This window comes from Plutella xylostella, chromosome 24, assembly GCF_932276165.1.
Source record: "Plutella xylostella chromosome 24, ilPluXylo3.1, whole genome shotgun sequence".
Lineage (NCBI taxonomy): Eukaryota > Metazoa > Arthropoda > Insecta > Lepidoptera > Plutellidae > Plutella > Plutella xylostella.
This window is the reverse complement of record NC_064004.1, coordinates 2,687,806-2,709,322: the sequence shown is the minus strand read 5'-3', so window position 1 is coordinate 2,709,322 and position 21,517 is coordinate 2,687,806. Positions and strand designations below refer to the sequence as shown.

The window sequence follows — 21,517 nt, the reverse complement described above, 5'->3', positions numbered from 1 at the left end:
TTACATATAAGTACCTACTAATTTTAATTAATTTGTACAAACAACTTCACGGAATCTCCGGTAATGTAAAGAAACCCCCTACGTTGTGACTAAACCCCCTACGGTGTGACGAAACCCCCTCCAGTGTGATGAAACCCCCTGTGATGTGAGGAGCCGCCATGGACCCCCGCAGCCGGGTGCTGTGCGAGGAGGCGGCCCTGCGGCTGCTGCAGAGCTACAACCACTTCCTGGTGCCACCTGGTGAGTGGATATTTAAGGTAACCGTGCACCTTTCGGCGTCGTACGCAACGGACGCATCGCATTCAGTATTTTTGTATAGAAATTAACACCTAAGTGCGTCCACTTCATCGTTTTTCCATACATTTATGAAAATCTTTTTGGTCCTATATGCACAGTACCGATAGTCACTATTAGAAGAGGTTTTGTAAGTTTCTGTGTGAGTCTGTTTGTAGCTGCACGGACTTCAGATTTGCGTTATGGTTTTTGGAATTGTAGTTAGTGATGAAGTGCGTAAAATTGCTAAACTGCACACTACTTTCCCTTCACTTTTAGCTCATATAATTTCCAAAATTCGTAGAAAATAAGTTGTTCAGATTGACTCCTTGAGTGACCCTTTCGGCTTAGTATAAGTACTTATAAATACCTACCACTTATTCAATAACCTTTATAATTAGACGGCTACTACAAATTACTTAGCAGGGATTTGTATGTAATTTTTGATCAACAAGTTCTATTTGTATTTTTGATGCGTATATCCTCTTATTTTTCGAGTGATGGGCTGATGGCCCCAAATTTTTGATCGGATGGACATGAAATGTGCAGAGATTTATAAACGCGTTACGTTACGTTACGCTCGGGTGTAACTAAAAAGTCGCCATTCCTGGAAACGTGCCCGAAGTGTTTCGAAGTTCCCATACTGTTTTGGAAATTCAAGGTTTCAAAATACTTAGTTGTAAAACCACTTATTTGACAAAATTCTCTGAAATTCTCTGAAAAAAACTCAGAAATTAAAGTTGTACCTACTTTTAATTACTACGGAAGCAATTACACTTTTTTTCACAACTTACCATTTTTTTCAATTTGCTAAAATGCTTTTATTTCTAAAACACCGGAGTAGCTTTTTTTTTTGTACGTTTCCTTTGTATAAGAAAACAGTCTGATATTATTTCGAGTGTTGGCTGTTCGCAGTGCTTTTACTTATAAAAGTACCTAAGTAGTAAGTACTCTAATAAAACTAGATATAGTAAACATAGGTAAGTTTGCTATGTTTCGTACAATTATCATATTATTCTTCGAAAGATCTATCTATTAGATTTGGAAACCTTATTGGCGCCCAACGTGGCCTTATTTGGCGCCCAACGTGGTTTTTTTAACCGAAGTTAAGGTAATCGCAGCGATCACCGCCACCCAAAATAAGGGAAGATATCACCGTCAGCCAGCCGATTTATCATCAATTCATCAGCATAGTTTTTAACTTCGAAGCTAAACTGCCTTTCTAAACTTAAGTATATACCTACTTATAGGTATCGAGGCAGTCTTAAAATAATAATGTAGATTTTGATTTGCCATTCGACCGACAAGAAAAAGATCAAGATCAATGATAAAACTGACCACTTTAGATGAATTATCCTTAACCCACTGACGGACACTGACTGCATTTGACGTCCACCACACTTTTAGAAAAAAATCACAACGTCGAATGCAGTCCCCGCTCTTTTTCTAATTATTTCAACAACGGTCAATGCAGTCCTGTTTTACCTAGAGTTTGTATGAAGACAATCTTGTTGTGCTTTATTTGGAAGGATTTCAAAGTTATATGTGCACCCAGAGTACCTTTTTTTCACACAGCAATAAGTTTTCATACAGAAAAAAGTGTGAACTCAGACGCACACAACGGTCATTGACGTCGTGTTTTCTTTACTGCGCCTAGGCAGTGTGCCGGCATGTGCACCAGCAGATCAACACTCAACTCCCATACAAAAATGTTGTGCGTTTTTATGAATTTCACCGTTAATCTAGTGTCCATCAATGTGTTAAAAGACTACTTACGTTCAACAGGATCGAAGCATGTGCAACTGTATTACCATAAAAAAACCTTGTTTAGTGGGTGTTTAAATCAAAATTTGACTCGACAGCCACCCAAATCACCCATCAAACAAGATATATTTTTGTTGATAGGGATTTAGATTAAGTTTTTGTTGATAAGGCACTAGATACGCGTATTCTAAATAGAGGTAGGACTCACAGTCCTTAAATTATCAATGTCCACTTCCGGCGAGATGATTCGGGACATTTTAATAAAACACGAATCTTCTGATCGCTGACACGTGGTTAAAACTAACTTAAATTGACCATAGACACAAGTGATTTAGTTCCATTTAGAATTTAGAAGACCATAGTCTACTGGTCTTTATCTACCCTTCAAATAATTATATAGGTTCGTTTAATTGTTTTGTATTTTTAGAGGGTGAGGGTGAATGTTTGCTCATTTAGTTTTTGATATTTTATGTCAATATTTTATTTAGCTAACTACCTAAGTAATTTTTAAATGTAGATTTAAGTAAAATTGTAACTTCCGTAATTATAGACTTACAGTGTGTTTACAAGAGGCTTGCAAAGCGAACATGACACTCTAACAATTATATTTAAGTACTTATATAGTTTTTTTTTCTGACAAAGTCGAGATGTGTGATTTATGAAATTCTAGCGCGCGTGTAAGCTCCAACGACCGAAAAATTTCCAAGTCTCGTCCGAAACCGCTAATTTTTAACATTACTTTCAGACATATTTCATTTGCATACACACGTAATACCTAAGTACTTACTTATAATATACCAACAAAAAGTATTTAAAAATTAAATTTCTACTACTCTATACTTCTATATTCAGATTTTGGGCGCAGGCGCAGTGAAGCTAGCGTGCGATGCTACAACAGGGATTTTAAAAGGCTAAAATGTATAAAGCTCCAATTCACGGCATCCATTACGGCTACATAGTTACCTGCCTACATTACACTGTGCGGCAAGAGAATCGGGACACCTGCGCGATCATTACGCAATTATTCATGGCCCCTGCCCCCGGCCGCGGCCCCCGTGGTAGTGTCAGCCAAATTAAGTGTTATTAGCGGCTCTTCCTTGTTGCCTGAACGGTTAATTGTTTTTCGATATTACCTACGTACAAAAAACATTAAAAGTACGTATAATTTTTTTTACCCCCGGCGAAAAAGAGGGGTGTAATAACGTCTGTGTATCTGTCTGCTGAAAGCAGCGTAGCTCCCGGAGGGCTGGACCGATCTTCGTTTTTTTTTGGGTCATAACCTACTACTACCTAGTTTTAGTGTTGAATGTCGGGGGTTTTAACGTTGGTTAGGTTATGTCTTCCATAAGTGTGCCCTAAGGATTACTGGATTGATGACCTTTGACAAGTAGCCGGCATCGGCAGTGGCCGGATGTGAAACGCCGAGGATAGAATGTTGTGGCACTCCTTGGGATAGGCCTATGTTTGTCTGCCTGTAGGAGACTAAGGGCTGATATTTGAGATAAAAACAAAAAAAAAAGGAAAAATCAGGCCTGAGTAAAAAAACACATGATTGCACCGTTGCTAGACTTTCGAAATAATGTTGAGAGTTGTCCATTGACTACTCCTTGAAATTTGACAATAAACATCAAAATTTATGGAAAACGATCTCATTCCAAGAAAACACGACATCGTACAACCAATTTCACTAAAACGATGTTACACTTCCCCTCAGAAGGCTAAATAAGACCATGGCTTTACTAGAAATTGAAATGAGGTTTTTTATTCTTCTTTCGGCTCGGCTGGACGAAAAACTCCTTTCTAACCATGCAATCAAAATGAACATTAGCACAATGTACTTATGTACACCTAAAAAATAAACAATTTATACGTCCATCCATTATTTACCCATAGCAAAGAGGGTCACGTGCGTCAGCGCTTTACACCAGCGGACCCCAATTTAAAAACACACCAATAGGTTAATTTCTCCAAACATTAGTTTTGCTGTGACCTGTGATTATGGAACATCATCATTCACCTGTTCACTCTCAAGGGGTTTAGCATGGCGCGCGACAGTAAGCCTTATTTTAACGCCCTGTCTTGCTTGCTCACTTAGATAAACAAATACGAACAAGATGATTTTGTCACATACAAAGACAAACCAAAAAGTTGTAAAGAAGTCACAAATCTTCTAACCGAACTAATTAAAAATAACAGCTCAGTGGCAGTGATAAGTGGGGTGTTATTTGTCGAGACCAACCGGCACTAGGCCAGCGTGGTGGACTAGGTCTAAACTAAACCCTTGGAAGGCGACCCGTGCCCCTGCAGTGGGGACGTGATTATGACGATGATTAAATTGTGTCAAGACGTTTTGTGCACTGAAACCCCATATCTTCTTCGTATATTGTTAATCTAAGACCTACAGCATATTTATCGTGTGCACTACGCGCTATGCTAGGCCCCCTGGACATTAACAAGCTGCGATGGCAACACTCGGGGTGCACCTAATTATCTGCACGGCAGTGTATTTCGGTTTTACACCTGTTTTTTTCAAAGGGTTAGTGCAGTGTTTGTCCATTCGCAGGTTTGGAGAGTTGAGATTTTAAAAAGTGTATTGTTTGTGTAGTTGGTAATTTTTGGTCCCGGGTCCGATCCCCCGGGTCTTGGGTATTAATTTTTTTGTTGTAAGTGTGATATCTCCAACCCGCCTACGGGAGATTATGCCAAAGCTGAATGTCCACCAAAGAGGAGAGGGCTAGCGGTGTACGAGGTACTTAAGTCATATTAATCACCCAATTGAAATTGTAACATCCTCAGCTCATAGCTTATAGATATCAACTTACTGCAGGGTGTAGGCCTCCTCCATGGTATGCCAAGGTCCTGACTCCTGTGCCTTACTCATCCAGTTTGATCTAGCCTGATCTAGCCACATTTCTAATGTCATCGGGCCTGAGTAGAGTTTTTATTGCAAAATTAGTGATCGACGACCGAATGGCGTAGTGGTTAGTGACCTGACTACTGAGCCGATGGTCCCGGGTTCGATTCCAGGCTGGCGCAGATATTTGTTTAAACACAGATATTTGTTCTCGGGTCTTGGATGTGCCCGAAAAATGGCAATAGGCCCGCCCCCTATTACATTGGGACTAACATAACACTCTGGCGAAAAGTGGGTGCAGCAATGCACCTCTGCCTACCCCGCAAGGGAGTACATTAGTACAAGGCGTGATTGCGTGTTTTTTTTTTTGTGATCGATTATTTAGCCTGTTCCGCTCTAGTGGACAGGAAGTCGAACCCTAGCTCTTGTAGGAGACTCATGACCTTCTATGGATTGTAACGGGTTGTATTTTCATACTTACCCCCTCCATCTTCATCCTCAGATGTGCACAGCGTGATCTCGCCCCTGCTGGGGGGTCTGCCGCCCCCCTGCGTGCCGTACTGCCAGCACCGCCCCGCGCCCCCGCCACCCGCGCCCCCGAGTAAGTACTAGTTTATTTTTGAAGGCCCAACTTTTTTGTCAAAAGTCCCTGAGGTCGGTCGGTCCTTCGCGGTTTTGTAGCCAAGGAAATACGGTACGATGGATCAGATGGAAGCAGTATCAACAATAAACCATCGACAAGGTAATTGAGAAGCGGAAGTGGAAATGGAAGGAAATAGACCTAACTAGATGTCCGGAGGGATGGATTGGGCACAGTGTACGAAGAGCTACGAATGCCACAAATATTGGCGGCTCTCAAATGGAAGGCGCTCGCTCCCGTCAACTCCCGTGGCCCTGTCCAAATGTGGCGCCGCCGAAGGCATATTTTATCGCGAAAAATGATTCTAAAACCTACTAAAACCTTATAAGTTTGTAAATGAAAAGGGCTTCTAAGTTTAAATAAAAATACTTTTATTTCCCTATTTTGTCACTTTTTATAACAAATCGTCTTTTTCCTGCTGTCTTTTTTAAAGTATTAAACGTTTTAAACAAGCAACACAAAAATGGTGTGAAAGCGTTAAGTTTTGTTCATGTCGCTTCATTCACAATCTCAGTTCTGTCTTCTGTAGCTGCCTTATGAGCATCGGCATAAATGCCTGTGGCCGTGCTATTCTCGATCTTCCTGAACTGGAAATTGGGTAGGTTTTTCTTCGCCTCGTCCACCACTGCTCTGATGGTCATGGGTTTTGTCAGATTCGGTTCAGCCTCACATTGCTTCACAAGGTCTTTCATTTCTTCGTCTGGTAATGCCGTTATTAGCTGGGGAGGGGAAATTATAATAAATATCGTTAAAAACCTACATAATGCTGTTTCGGTTGCGTAATTTTCATCAACCATCATCATCTACAGGTAGGAACTTAGCATAAGTCTACATTCATCGTTTGCTGGACATACATAGATAACTTCTCCAACCAGGATAATCCCATTACCAGCTACCTAAGTACCTGCTTTATTATAAAACAGCGACCTTTACGGCTAATATTTAATAATAAATTAAATACCTAAGACATGATAAATAAATCAATAATCTATTGGATTAAAAAGTTTCAAATCACACGAAATGTTTCAAAAAATATTCCAGGGTTTGAATTGAACCCTCTCTCGAAATAGTATTTATTGATGATGACAATGTCATCAGCTCACCTGAGAAGCCTTCTCATGATGCCTCCGGAGCTCCAGGTCCACCCGCAGCAGGCGCTCCCTGCTGGAGTGGGTCCGCCACGGCCGCGCGGCGTCTTCTGAGGATGGAGCACTCTTGGAAGTGGCTCTCTTGGCTCTGTGGAGACCAGTGTGGTGTTAGTTCTGTTAGATATTTCTACCTATTTTGTTCGTGGTTGGTGCACTTTTTGTGGATCTTTCCGCGATAATTGAGTCCGACAAAGCTAACTTTGCAATAGTAACAAAGAGCCTACACTAAAAGAGTAGGTAATTATAGGGTAACAAAATTTTGCTCTTCAACATTAATTTAGGGCGAGGTTAGGTTAGGTAACTACATCAATTTTTTTCATTTTTTTTTTCATTTTTCATTTATTCATTCACAAAATTACATTGTATTTGAATTTACTATAGACAAAAATATAACTAAAACACTATAACTAAACACTATAACTATAACTAAAAAATATAACATGCATAAAAAATAACAAATTAGAACAATAATAAATTCACAATAATAATACTTAATTAAATATACCCAATTACAAATTACAACAAAATTTTATATTTATATTAAAATAAAATGTCATGCACATTTCTAAAATTAATAAAATCGTCAACAGAGTAGAAGCACCTTTTCAACAAGAAGATACGCAAGGAATTTTTAAATTTAGTTATTTCGTCAATTTGTTTTAAGTCAGTCGGTAGTTTATTATATAAGAGGACTGCCTGATACCGAGCGCTATGTCTCGCAATTTTAAGCCTGGCATTCAAGGTATCAATGCGAATGTCTCGTCTTCTTGTTTTGTTCCGTGCTTTTTTATCATCAGGCGACTCATATCTGGGCAATTTTTTTGCAAGGTTAGTGAGCAGTACGAAAACATACAAGCAAGGCACAGTTAATATACCTAACCTAATAAAGTGTTCCCTGCACGAGTCCCAGGGTGCGATGCGAGCCATAGTTCGGATGGCCCGTTTTTGGCATGTAAAGGCTTTTTTAATATTGTACTCATGACTCTGTCCCCAGAACATAATACTGTAACGTAACCTTGATTCCACTAAGGCGTAATACACCATTTTGAGGTTGTCTAGGTTTAATTCGTCTCTTAGGCTTCTGAGAGTGTAGCAAGCAGAGCTGATTGACCCCTCAATTGATGTCAGTTCATGCTTCCAGTTCAAGTAACAATCAATGTGTACGCCCAAGAATTTGACAGCGTCTACTAAACCTATTTTGTCTCCGTTAAACTCAATATTCATATTGTCATCATTTCGCGACGTGTTTCTAAATAGCATTGCACTGGTCTTGTTTGGATTTAGCTGGAGATTATTGCATCGAAACCACCTATTAAAAGCATCTAGTGCTGCCAAAACATTTTGGTTAAGTGTTTCAATGTCATCAGCATATATGACAGCATTTGTATCGTCTGCGAATACCACTATTCTCTATATAATTCATTGGTTTTTGAACTCAATGAGATAGTGTAAAAAATCAAAACGATGCACAATTTAATGGTAAAAAAAAATATACAGGTTGTCCCAAAAGTCAACGTCATCCCTTAAAGGACTGATAGGTCAGCTCATGAGAGGCCAGAATATCACAATATGACCTGACCTAGTAAAAACTCGATAATTTTCGAAATATTGACACTTTTATAAATTTGCTGAAAATCGACACCTTGGATCAGATTTTTGCGTGCCGCCGGTACAAAAATCCATATTGTTAGAATTTGTTTGGTGTTGCATCACCCTGTATAGCCCTGCTATTGATCGCAGTCAAAAAAAATATCGAGAAATGCTGTATGTTTAAAAAAAACACGGTTTTCAAAGTCATAAAAGGTAATCGTATTTATTTTTTTATAAACAACTTTGACTCTACATACTGTAAAAAAAATATATCACGCAAACCTGGCACCTTATTTGAAAAGATTGCTCATTTAATGCAGTTTCCAAAATGGTATGAAACGTTGATATTATTTCAATTAACAAAAAAGTTATTGCTATTTTAGTACAAAACGACCTCGATGTAAAATTGTTTGAAGGAAATTTATCTGACGGAATTTATTAAGGGTAAGTCATGTTGGAATGAGTAAAAGTAAAATAGGTGATGTGGCCGGGAGTGGGAAAAGAGACAACGTTGTCACAGTTAATAAAAAAAACGCATTTTGAGTATCTTTCTCGAAAAAGTGGACTATAGCAACTCCACATTCCCCATAAATGTAGCGCATGGTAACGTACATTCCTGAGTAGTGCTAATGTGTGATATTGTACAAGTAAAACGCTTAAACATGTACATTGTACACCCACAGTGTCCAAAAAAGGGACAGATCAGTTTGTCATTAACATTACCTCTCATTACTTGTTATTTATTTTAAAGTTATTGTTAAACAAAACCAAACTCTTAAAATTATGATTATGACCATTAATGAGTTTAATTTTTTGCTGATTATGTACTTAATATAATAATGTGGTTTTATAATGTTGAGAAATAAAAATAAAAGTCAATAAATGTTTGTTTTTTTTAAAATAAGGTTTAAAAAACGCAAAATATGTTTTATAAGAGTTTGGTAAGTTTTTTCTTAGCTATTTTTGCGTCATTTATGTTGCCACGGCTGACCCCACCACCTATTTTACTTTTACTCATTCCAACATGACTTACCCTTAATAAATTCAGTCAGATAAATTTCCTTCAAACAATTTTACATCGAGGTCGTTTTGTACTAAAATAGCAATAATTTTTTTGTTAATTGAAACAATATCAACGTTTCATACCATTCTGGAAACTGCATTAAATGAGCAATCTTTTCAAATAAGGTGCCAGGTTTGCGTGGTATATTTTTTTTACAGTATGTAGAGTCAAAGTTGTTTATAAAAAATACGATTACCTTTTATGACTTTGAAAACCGTGTTTTTTTTAAACATACAGCATTACTCGATATTTTTTTTTACTGCGATCTATAGCAGGGCTATACAGGGTGATGCAACACCAAACAAATTCTAACAATATGGATTTTTGTACCGGCGGCACGCAAAAAACTGATCCAAGGTATCGATTTTCAGCAAATTTATAAAAGTGTCAATATCTCGAAAATTATCGAATTTTTACTAAGGTCATATTGTGATATTCTGGCCTCTCATGAGCTAACCTATCAGCCCTTTAAGGGATGACGTTGACTTTTGGGACACCCTGTATAATATATTTTATGTACTTATCTATATTACTTATAATCTCCTATATTTCACCAGTTGCAAAACTAGAGTTGTCGGTCTCTATTGTATACCTTTTGCTCTCAGCCAGTAGTTCACTCAACTTCCTCTCATTCTCCCCCATCAGCTCGGCGTCCACCTTGTAGGGGTTCTCGAAGACTTCTTCCTTCATCGTCTCTTCATCTTCTACTTCCGCCTGGAACTTAGTCTGGAACTCTTTGACCAGGTCTGAGCAGCGCGCGGACAGTTTTACCTGAAATGCCATTGCATTTAAATCTTTTTGGAGGAATGTTTATTTGTTGATTTACTTATAGCATAAATTATGTACGTACTTAAGTACTTACTTATCTATGAAACAAAGCTGAGAAACTGGCTACTTAGGTAGGTACTTACTTATGAACCTTCATTACATCATCATCATCACGACCCATCACGTAACCACTGATGAGGCACCAGTCTCTTTTCAAGGTAGAAGGGTTTAGGCCTATAGTCCTATCCTATGTATACTTATGAAACTTTAGTAGTTCGGTACTTTACCTCGGGGACCTCTAGTTCGCTTAGCAGTTTGTTGATCCTGCTTTTTTCTTCGTCTGTCGTAGACATTGGAAGACAAATTCTGAAATATTTAGTAGGAAGCTTTGGTACATAGACTAGAATATTATAACTGGAGAGCTTTGGTAGAAAGAAATTCACTGTTGTTTATGTTGACAAATTTCGGTGAAATACAACGTTGCCATGGAGACACTTTGAGTGCTCTTTGGTGCACAGACAATCGATTATTGTTTCCTTGGTTTGGTTGCCTCGCAACTCGCAACTCCCAATCAATCATGAAAATAAAGGCCGTTATTATTCGGAGCTGCGCTCAACTTCAACCGCTTTATATCCCATTCCACGTGGAAAGACATAGGCGCGAGCATAGGATTCGATACTATTTTCGAATCTACACGAAGGGTCACTTTTACCAAACGCTAAACGTATTTAAATCAAATTTTAAATACATTTTGTACTAACTGACAGACGTATGACAGGCTACTAAATACGTTTAGCGTTTGGTGAAATTCCACCTAACATATGGTCAAAACAAATGTCACTTTTGGAACTAAGTTTGCCTTACATTTTGACAGTGACAGTTGACGATACGCAACGTTAACGGAGGATCGAAACTTGTGCTCACGACTCTGATACAAACAAAAACTACGCTTATTCGAATGTAATAAGGGTTTTGATAGATGTTTTTCCCCGTGTAACGGGATATAGGTAAGTTCAGCCATTTCGATCTTGTTTCATGATTCGGACTATACAATAACAACTCTCCGCCCAGTGCTAACCCCCCCCTGCGAGGAGACGCGGCGGCGCGGCGAGAAGCGACCAATCCCGGCCGAGCTGAAGGACGACAAGTACTTCGAGCGGCGCCGGCGCAACAACCAGGCGGCTAAGAAGAGCCGCGACGCGAGGCGGATTAGGGAGGACCAGGTTAGTAGAGTCTGTTTTTTAATCTGAGATAAGTACTATATTGACTGATTCTGAACGGTTCATCAACAGTCGATTGTCCCGCCAATAAACGATTTCATTTCATACATTTCATTTCACTCAATCGCGGGACAATCGACTGTTGATGAACCGTTCAGAATCTGTCAATTCAGTATCTGAGATTAAAAAAACAGAAAAAAAAAAACACGCACTCACGCCTTGTACTAATGTACTCCCTTGCGGGGTAGGCAGAGGTGCATTGCTGCACCCACTTTTCGCCAGAGTGTTATGTTAGTCCCAATGTAATAGGGGGCGGGCCTATTGCCATTTTACGGGCACATCCAAGACCCGAGAACAAATATCTGTGTTTAAACAAATATCTGCCCCAGCCGGGAATCGAACCCGGGACCATCGGCTCAGTAGTCAGGGTCACTAACCACTACGCCATTCGGTCGTCTTAAATAATTAAAGTAATTTAAAAAACAGACTTTATAATTATAGAGTCATCATCATCAGCAGCCTATAGCAGTCCACTGCTAGATGTAGGCCACTCCCACAGCATGCCACAGAATGCGATCAAATAGGCCAAATAGATTTTCACATCAAATCATTACCAGCCACCTCCATCAAGCCGGAGGGCGTCCTACACTACGTTTGCCTAGTGGCGATCTCCAATCCAGAACACATTCTCCACATCGGATAAATCTTCGACAGATATGACTGTGATTTGCCCTTAAGCTTACTTAGTGGTTTGAGCTATGTCGGTAATAACTTTAGTTCTCTGTCTGATCACTTAATTCTTTGCGGATGCGATCTTTCAGAGAGACTTCAAGCTCGTGTTTAACCGTTGCAAAGATAGCCTACCACGTTCGGCACCATCCACTATCTTGTATTGTAACTCACCAGTTCCCCCCTCTCCCCACCAGATAGCGTGGCGCGCGTGCCTCCTGGAGCAGGAGAACGCGTCCCTGCGCGCGCACGTGGCGGCGCTGCGGCAGGAGACGCTGGCGCTGCGCGGGCTGCTGGCCGCTCGGGATGAAGGGGTAGCCGTGGAGTCTACTACTGCTGATTAATACAGTCACAAGAAGGCAAGAGAGGGTGTCTGGAGTCTACTACTGCTGATTAAAGTGAACCGATAAGGACTCTAATGTGGGCTCTAAGTCTATTACTGCTGATTAATACAGAAACAATAACAACATACCTGTGGGCGAAGCGGGAGTAGGTGTCTGGAGAATACCACTGCTGTTGTTGCAGTCCTATGACACCTTAAAGGCGCAGAAGATCTCCAATAACGTCCGCCACTTCCGCTGATCTTTGGCTGTACCCCTCGGAGCGCTTGCCATTTGGTAGCCGCCTTGTAGAATAGAGGTGCCTGGAGTCTACCAATGCTGACTAGTACACTAACACACACACACGCTGGCAGTGAGACACGTGGCGGCTGCGGCAGGAGACGCTGGCGCTGCGCGGGCTGCTGGCTGCCCGGGACTAGGGGCCGTGGAGTCTACTACTGCTGATTAATAACACATAAATGTGGAGAAGCGGGTGTCAGAAGTCTAACTCTGCTGTTAGCAGGGAAATGAGCTTTGGATTGGATTGTGTCTTATCACACTTTCGGTAGGTGAAGCAGGGGGGAAAGGTTTAAGTATATACCTAGTTTACAAAAAGTTTTAATATTCAATCTCCCTAATGTTACAAAATAGGAGCCTAGATATTATGTAATTAGATTTAGTAAGTTATGGTTTAGGACGTACGTATAATATGAGTGATTCACGATTTCCCAAGCGAATTCCGTCCACTTTGCGATCTCAATTAGAATAATTACATTAAGAGAATAAATTGTTTGTTTTTATATAATAATGTTTTTTAATTTGTAAATTGTAGCTTTCTGAACGATAAGTCGCTGTATTATAAATAAATATGTGGGGACATCTCACACACGGCCATCCGACCCCAAGCTAGGCAGGACCTGTGTTATGGGTATCGGACAGCTGATATATCTACACAAATACATAAATATTAAATATAAATATCAACACCCAAGACCCGAGTACAAATATCTGCCCCAGCCGGGAATCGAACCCGGGACCTTCGGTATAGCAGTCAGGGCCACTAACCACTACGCCATTCGACCGCCGTATTGCTCGGGAGAGTCGCTACCTAGCGGTACATGCGCTGCTATGTCCGAAATTTAGAAAAAAACCATGTTATGATTAGATTTCGGGTTCGAATACCAATAACCTTACAAAACACCTATGTTGGAGGGAGGGAATTCCCTCTTAGGACTAACTTGGTATTACCCCACCGAAAACTGGGTGCAGGAACTGCGAATCCCTAAGTACGGTCAGCTGCATAAGTTGTTATACACTTCTGTACCTTGTCAAACTGAGGAACCGTCAATGCTTTAATGTATGGATAGGCGGTTTGTTAGATTGACAAGGTTCAAAAGTGTACAGCTACTTATGCAGCTGACATAAGTAGGTAGTTAAAAACTTGTGAGCCTTATCAAACTAACAAATCGTCAAATGTTTGAATAAATAAATACGTGGTTAAAGTTTGACAAGGTACAAAAGTAGTAGCTACGAAGCTGACTACAACAAGTGAGTTTTCTTAGAAAAATAAAACGAGAAAATCTGTTACAAAATATGGTTTTTATTAATCGTTTTGGTATCAAGTCGACATTTTAAGACTTAGACCTATATCACGTCATTTGTACACTAAAATTAAACTACATTTTCTACACCAGAACTCATTTTTTGTTTCAATAATAACTTAATAACTTCTGGTACTTCGCTCTAGCTCACTTCAATTTTATCACTGGTTTACAAATGCTCAGTCAAATATATTTTTTGTTTTATTAACAGTTGTTACTTGAATCGAATCGAAAGGTAAAGCTGCGTACAGTCCGGCCCAACGAACGGCCAACGATGGATATTTATCATACATATCAAGGGCAGATTGCAGCAACGAAGGTCAACGAAACCCGTTCGTTGGCGTTCGTTTGGCCGGTCTGTACGCAGCTTAAGGCGTTTCTCAACTTCTCACTCTGCCCACATTACGTTGCGTTTTCTGTGTGCGTGTTTTCTATACAAAAGGAGATATTTATACCTTATACGTAATCATCGTTCATAATGCGTATATGAACTTCATATACGCATTCATGCCACATGCAGCGAGATGCGTGGCAGTTTGAGAACCGCCTATAATGTATTCATTCTTACTTGGCTTAAACAATCTTTGTGGCTTTTTTTTTTTAAGTAAGCTATAACTAAGCTTAAGCTAGTAAGTATTTAATTGGTTTTAATGTTTTATTTTAATAGCTTTTAAATAAATTCAAATAAAAGACACAGAAAGATTCATTATATATTATTTTGTGCCAAGTAAGAATGAATGCAGTTTATAAGTATGTAGGTATACGATTTAAATATTATTAATTTAGTAAGATAGGCATTCATTTCTAACGAGCTCTAGGACACATATTTACGGCAGTTGTAGCTTTAATTATATTAGTGTAAAAGTACAGAAAAATAGTCATGAATAAATGAAAATATTCAATACAGAGATTTACATTTGGGCGAAGATTCTTAGATTCATTACAACTCTTACAAGATAGGGACCTATGAGTATAATACATCAAAAGTAACTTTTTTATAACGAAAATTTATATTTAATAAGAACTAGCTTTTCTTACGCTTTGCTTCAACTTAGTTTCCCTAGGTAACCAGAAGGGCTAGCACGGGGCGCATTTAAGACGTGACAAAAGTTTTGCATTGCGCTCACTCACAACGCGCAGCGTCAAGAGCGAGCGCGATGGAGAACCTTTGTCACGCCTTAAATGCGCCCCGTGCTAGCCCTGCAGGAATAAGAAGTGCCATAGCCTATTGCTAAGAGTAAATTTATCCAGTCTAACCTTAAAAATGGACATTGATTAATTAAGTTTCTACAATCACAACGCCGGTGGTTTATTCAACACGTTTTTTACAATATAATACAATTTAAAATTTAATTTTCTTAGTCGAATAGTAGAAAAAAAACAAAGTCAGGAAATAATGTTATTCCCCTTTCTACAAAAGGCCAGGTACTAAAAAGGTAAACAGAAAAAAATTCAACTAACAGCCTGTTTTGCAATGTCTAGAGAAATGATAAAAAAACTTTTATAATAATATATTAGTTGGTTAACTTTAATCCAGACTTTGTGAAACAGGCTAAACTAAATCTAGCTATTATAATAATCGAGACCATTTCATAATGCCTAATTCATTAGATATGCTTAAGTACAATTAATAATTACAATATAAATTAAAAATTGTCTAGTAAATTATAATTATTATAATAAAAAAAACTCAGCGGATTTAATTGATACTAATATTCATCTTTACTAACGATGAATGACTGTCAAAGTTTTTTTTAGTTAATTCAATAAGAACAAAACACATTGAAATAAAAGTAAACTAGAATGTCAAAGAGAATTCATACTGAAAATACATTTTGAGCAAGTCTTGTAAAGTCCGTGAAATAAAAAAATAGTGATTCAACTAATAAAGTACAGTCGTCGAAATATAATAGGCCCGTTTGGACAGCTAGAAAATGTATGGGATGACAGCTGGTGTCAAATCTAAATCATAAAAAATCTAAACAATAAGTAACTTTTGGTGCTTTAAAAGTTCTTTTTTCTTTCGGCCGTTAAATAATAAGCCAGATTATGGTGTCTTTTTATGTATTTCATCAAGTAAATCAAGAGTAAATAGAAAATTTGTGTAGCTGTCCAAACGGGCCTATTATATTTCGACGACTGTAGTGATTCAACTAATAAGTAATAATTAATATTATGAATGCAAGCGACACCTGGTCTAAAAATACTTGAAGCTAAAATTGCATTTATTATTCGTCTTCTAAAAGTGCTTACAGACCGGCCCAACGAACGCCCAACGATGAATATTTATCATACATATTACAGGGCAGATTGCAGCAACGAAGGTCAACGAAACCCGTACGTTGGCGTTCGTTTGGACGGTCTGTACGCAACTTTAATAACATCTTCCGGTGGGTTAATGTAAGTTTTGCCCGCATTAAATTTAAACTGGGTTGCCTGACAACCGCCCCTCATATCGAAAAAAACAAAAAAAATATTACTTTTTAAAATGGTCTGCTGCAACCACATCCGCTGCCAATGTATAGCCAGCAAAAGAGATATGTATCCCCATCGCAAACACTTGAATTTTATTATGCAGTGAAGCCACTGTCACGTATCGTAAAAGAAAAAATACTGAACTTATCGAGATTGATTCTATTTATCGTTAAATGTTATTCGATTCATCTATCTTCCACACATGAGTTTTAGCATCAAACTATTCGCGCTAGGGAGGCATACCTACATATAGTAAAACTATAAAGTCCTGAAAACAAAGAGCCTTGAAACTTATTGTGATTCTTGATTGTCAGTCAATAAATTCCCAATTGATAACCTTTTTTAACAGATTTGTGCTTAAATAAATCGTATAAATACCGGTTTAAACAAATTGTTGGAATCCATTTCCGTTTTCATGACTTTATAGTTGGACTGTATCTCTTTTCCTGACCGTACACTGTAACACCTTACATCCTGTGGTTTATTCTCGCAGCATTCTCGCTTTAGCCGTGAGTTTCCTCACTCGACCTCGCGAAGATATCGATACTGGCTGCTCGGCCGCGCCGCTGGGTTCACCTGCAAATTACACTTAGTATTAAACATTAATAAGAAAATTAATTAAAACAAAGAAACTTAGGTGGAATTTCACCAAACGCTAAACGTATTTAGTAGCCTGTCAAACGTCTGTCAGTTAGTACAAAATGTATTTAAATACAATTTTAAATACGTATAGCGTTTGGTAAGTGACCCTTAATATAAATGAGATGAGTGATTGGTGACTACTTTTATAGCTTAGCCCCAGTTTCACCATAGTCTGTTAGATCATTAACACCCCTGTTACTGTAATGTCCTCAATTATACGTCATCTCCATATTCAATTCTTGACAGATGTGTCAAAAATCAACAATGAATCCCCTATTATGATCTAACAGAGTATGGTGAAGCTAGGGCTTAAAAATATATAAAGTACATAGTTGTTGTTGTTGTTGTAGTTGTTTAACTTCATTCCCTTCACTCATTTCTGGCAACGGCAACCATGTTCATATTGTATATTATCCGAGCGCGTTATAATACATGCATTGTAAATTACAGTATGAGCCTATGACAGCTAAGTTAAGTATCGTTCTATTGGCGGGACAATCGACTGCTGACGAACCGCTCACAGTCTGTCAATTTAGTATCTGACATTAAAAAACAGACTTTAAAATATAGCACGAGTCCTATGTCATTTGATCGACCGATTCTTATGCCTATTATAGTGAACAGAGTAAATTTTCCTTTGCAAACCCAAAATATTACATAAAACGTATGTATTTTTTATTTTTATTTATTTTTTATTTTTATTTTATCTTTATTAAAATCCAACAGCGATTACATTTAGTAGATTATAGTAGTAGAATTGATTACAAAAAGTATGGCCAATGATAGGATTCACTTATAATTATTTAAGTTTTAGCCGAGGTCGGATATAAAACTAATCTTAACTAAAACTAAAATATAAAAATCATGTTTAGAAGAAAAACTACATTAGTGGATAGTGGCAGGAAAGCTGAACTTGCTAATATTACGCATAGCTAATATAAATCAATAAATATAACATTAAGTGGTTTTTAAAAAAAGGGTATATTTAAATATAATGTTAAATAAAATATATAAATAGATAAACATCAAAGTCAGAAATTCTAACTAGATATATATATATATATGTGGGAGTGGAACAGAACGCAAGGTGAAGTATCCATGACGACGAATAACAGAGGAGCATAGAGTGAAAGCAGAGTGTGAAAGACGTATAAAGACGTAAAGACGATTTCATATTTCTTTATTTTATTTTGACCATTATATAATAAAAGTGATAAATACAACATCTGATTTAATTCCTACAAATTGGGGGCTCGTCCGGGATAAATAAAATTAAAAAAATCTCGGAGATTACGGCGGATGAAGACGGATTTATATAAAAAGAACAAGACTGACAGTTGCAAATTTTACAAGAAAATTTTTCTTCGCTTCACAACGCCTTCAGGTCTGAACATATACCATTTTAAGACGTAACGACGACGACAAGAAGATGCCACGGACGACGACGGGAGATGACGGGGAGGCAGTCGGAACATCAGGACCGCTCACGTACACGGAGGAGCTGGTAGCTAAGTTCAGTGGGTGCGACCAGACCGATTCCGCAACACGGTGGGCGCAGGAGGTCGAGGACAACGCCGAGATCTTCGGGTGGACTGTTAATGAAAGAGCTCGGCAAGCGAGGCAAGATGCCCGACTACGTCGCTATAAAATACATCGTGGACGGAATACTAGACGACGAGTTACATAAGGTGATGCTGTACGGCGTGACGACCTATGGGGATCTGAAAGTATATGTATATTTTGACAGCTGTCATAGGGCTCATATCGTATGTGAGATAAAAAAACAGACTATAGTGCTACAGTATAATGGTATGTATGAGTGTGGGTATACAGTACTCTACCGTTGTGCGCGGGCGCGTGTCCGTTGTAGTAGTTGTGGTCCGTCGTGTGCGGCAGCGACGGTGGCGCACCCTGGTGGACAAAATACAGCATTATTTCTTACATAATTTACTAGCTTCACTTTGCCCTAAAAGGTTTTCCCTTGGTAATTTCGGGGAAAAATATAAGTATATATAGTACTTGGTAAGTACGTAGGTATAAAGCTTCCTTTTAAATCACTAAGAGAAGAAGCAAATCCATGTAGACAAACACTACATCTGTGTAGGTCTGATGGTAATTCACTGAGCGAATCCGTGACTATACTGTCCTATTCACTGTCAATGTATGGTAACCAAGAACTATTCCAGCAGCTTTTGGGAAGTTATCTGATGAAATTACACCCTTTATCGCAAACTGATGGCCGTTATACTGTCCTCTCCATTATGGATAGTATACACATAGACAGTCGGCACTGTACCTGTGTAGCGCGCCGGTTGGCCAGTAGCTGCGCCAGTCGGGGGCCAGTCGATTGCTACTGGCCGCTATACTGTCCTCTTCACTGTCTCACTATAGATAGCCAGCACTGTACCTGTGTAGCGCGCCGGTTGGCCAGTAGCTGCGCCAGTCTAGGGGCGGCCGCGCCGCGCATTCGCTTGCTGATGGCCGCTATACTGTCCTCTTCACTGTCCTCGTTATACTTGCGGGTGGGAGTGCGCCGCGCTCTTAATCTAACTCGGCCCTGTGGGGTAATATGTGGAGACATTTTAGTGATGACCCTGGATAGGGGTAAGGCTGTTTTTAACAGCAGGCTAATTCGATAATGTACGCGGGATAGCCTTGCACAGGTTCATACAAGTAATCATTGTAACGCGTGGAATCCGCATACTGCCACTCCTTGCAGAAGTTGAATCGAGGAAGATGAAAAAGCCTCCCATGTCTTGTTAAATTGCAGAGGCGTGGAGACACTACGATCAAAAACCCTCGGATCTCCGGGGTTCCTCCGGAAAGTCATGAGCAACCTAGGTCGCCTACTAGCTTTCTGGTATGAGCTTGGGTGGCTTAATAGCTAGTCACCCCATAGGTATTTCACGCATAATGGCCCACCTTAGAAGCTAAATGAGGATAATGAACTCGTCACAATAGATAGGGGTAAAAGTGGTGACCCCGACAATTTTACCACATGACTTGAACACAAGAACTCTTTTTTTTAGATACAATATTAAACATGATTAAACTTACCTTTTTACTTTTATTTCTCCTAGGATTTGACGGGCCAGCCCCGTCGTCCACATTCTCTTCTTGTCTTTGTCTGTAAATAATAATTTATTTTTAATTTTTATGAATATTTGCAATCTAAACGCAATACATAGGTTACACGGAAAGATTTCATTAGGTAATGATAAACACACGACATTCATATAACAGACAGAAATACGTCAGTATATAAGTACACAAGAAACCTTTGCCATGTTAGCCAAATGAAATTAAAATCAAAACAAAGGTATCTGACTCAGCATAATGCTACTGACCTGTAGAGAGTGAGCGGCGCGTCGTCGTCGCTGCTGTAGCGGGGGTGGTAGGAGCGGTCAGACTCGTATCGTTGCGGAGACACGACGCCATTGGACGACGATGATGACGATGACGCGCTGCCGTCCGTCACTCGCTCTCTCGTCCTGGGGAGTAGGTGTTGGTTTAATACTTTTGAGTTGATAGGTCACCGTACCGCCACCGACACAAGCATTTAACAATCCATAAGCAGCGTCGCTTGCTTGTCACATCTGACGTAACTTGTATGGATCTAACAGATGTTTGTCAGGCAAGAAGTTTGCAGTATGTGTTTAAAAGTGTAGATATACAATATACAAGATTATGTTATGCTTCATGTGTAACCATTTTATGACGCAATTATACTCGAGCTTCAAACCCTAACCCTTAAGAATAGGTTACATCGAATAGACAAAGGTACCGTTTATGCGGCGTCGGCCTCGCCCGGCCCCTGCTTCTCCGCCGGCTCGGGCGGGAGGACTTATTGCTGCTGCCGCTGCTGGGTAACCTTCGACGCTTGCGGTGGGAGGATGTGCCCTGGAATATTTATATTCATTTTTATATAAGTTGCTATAGATTGGCAAGTTGCTTGGCGACCCTCCTTGCGGGGTGACAGACGCGGAGGGGACGAGGTACCCAAGACGACAGCGGGTAGCGGGAGGGTAGCGGGGAAGGGCAACGCGTGCACTTCATGTCATTGTTACGGCAGTATCGGCCGCGCAGCCGAGGCGGCCACATGTCTTATATAGTCTGTCATAATTTGAGTGCGACCCACATGAGATCATTGATCCTGAGACCATTAGTCTTAGGATGAGTGTTGAGGCCTTTTTAATATTATCATTATATTATTATTAGGTATCTATAATTCGTCAACAAAATAACGTTAAAAACAACAAATCTTATAATGTCTCAATATAGGGGCTTCTTGTAGAACAGCGTACCGGATCAGTCATGCTACGCGGCTAAAGGTACTGCGCAGTCAGATACGAAAAAGTAAACAACAAAGACGAAGAGTCCATATGACAGTGCGTCAGTTGTCAGTTCTTGTAACTAGGAAAGCAACCAAA

At 39.3% G+C, this 21,517-nt stretch overlaps 3 protein-coding genes across 3 annotated transcripts in view; 1 reads left to right on the top strand and 2 right to left on the bottom strand.

Annotated features, from left to right (window-relative positions):
* The first annotated feature begins 97 nt into the window (after positions 1-97).
* LOC105395747 (nuclear factor interleukin-3-regulated protein-like) lies at positions 98-12,393 on the top strand. The gene is made up of 4 exons (XM_048629845.1): positions 98-240; positions 5,394-5,492; positions 11,172-11,323; positions 12,247-12,393. Exons 1-4 carry the CDS (start codon positions 159-161, stop codon positions 12,391-12,393), a joined length of 480 nt encoding a protein of 159 aa, XP_048485802.1. The 5' UTR covers positions 98-158.
* LOC105393543 lies at positions 5,970-10,568 on the bottom strand. Its single transcript, XM_048629844.1, has 4 exons — positions 10,388-10,568; positions 9,925-10,103; positions 6,635-6,767; positions 5,970-6,250 (listed from the first exon to the last, which is right to left on the bottom strand). The coding sequence occupies exons 1-4, from the start codon at positions 10,451-10,453 to the stop codon at positions 6,020-6,022; spliced, it is 609 nt and encodes a 202-aa protein (XP_048485801.1). The 5' UTR covers positions 10,454-10,568; the 3' UTR covers positions 5,970-6,019.
* Positions 12,394-16,063: 3,670 nt separating the features above from the next.
* The window catches only part of LOC105395746 (bromodomain and WD repeat-containing protein 3), a 91,849-nt gene continuing 86,395 nt past the window's right edge, over positions 16,064-21,517 (bottom strand). Inside the window, exons 43-48 of the mRNA XM_048629744.1 lie at positions 20,872-20,987; positions 20,435-20,578; positions 20,145-20,214; positions 19,495-19,644; positions 18,929-18,998; positions 16,064-17,021 (exon numbers count right to left, since the gene is read on the bottom strand). Of these exons, the coding sequence (XP_048485701.1) occupies positions 16,927-17,021; positions 18,929-18,998; positions 19,495-19,644; positions 20,145-20,214; positions 20,435-20,578; positions 20,872-20,987 (645 nt within the window). The 3' untranslated portion in view covers positions 16,064-16,926. The remainder of the gene's footprint in view (positions 17,022-18,928; positions 18,999-19,494; positions 19,645-20,144; positions 20,215-20,434; positions 20,579-20,871; positions 20,988-21,517) is intronic.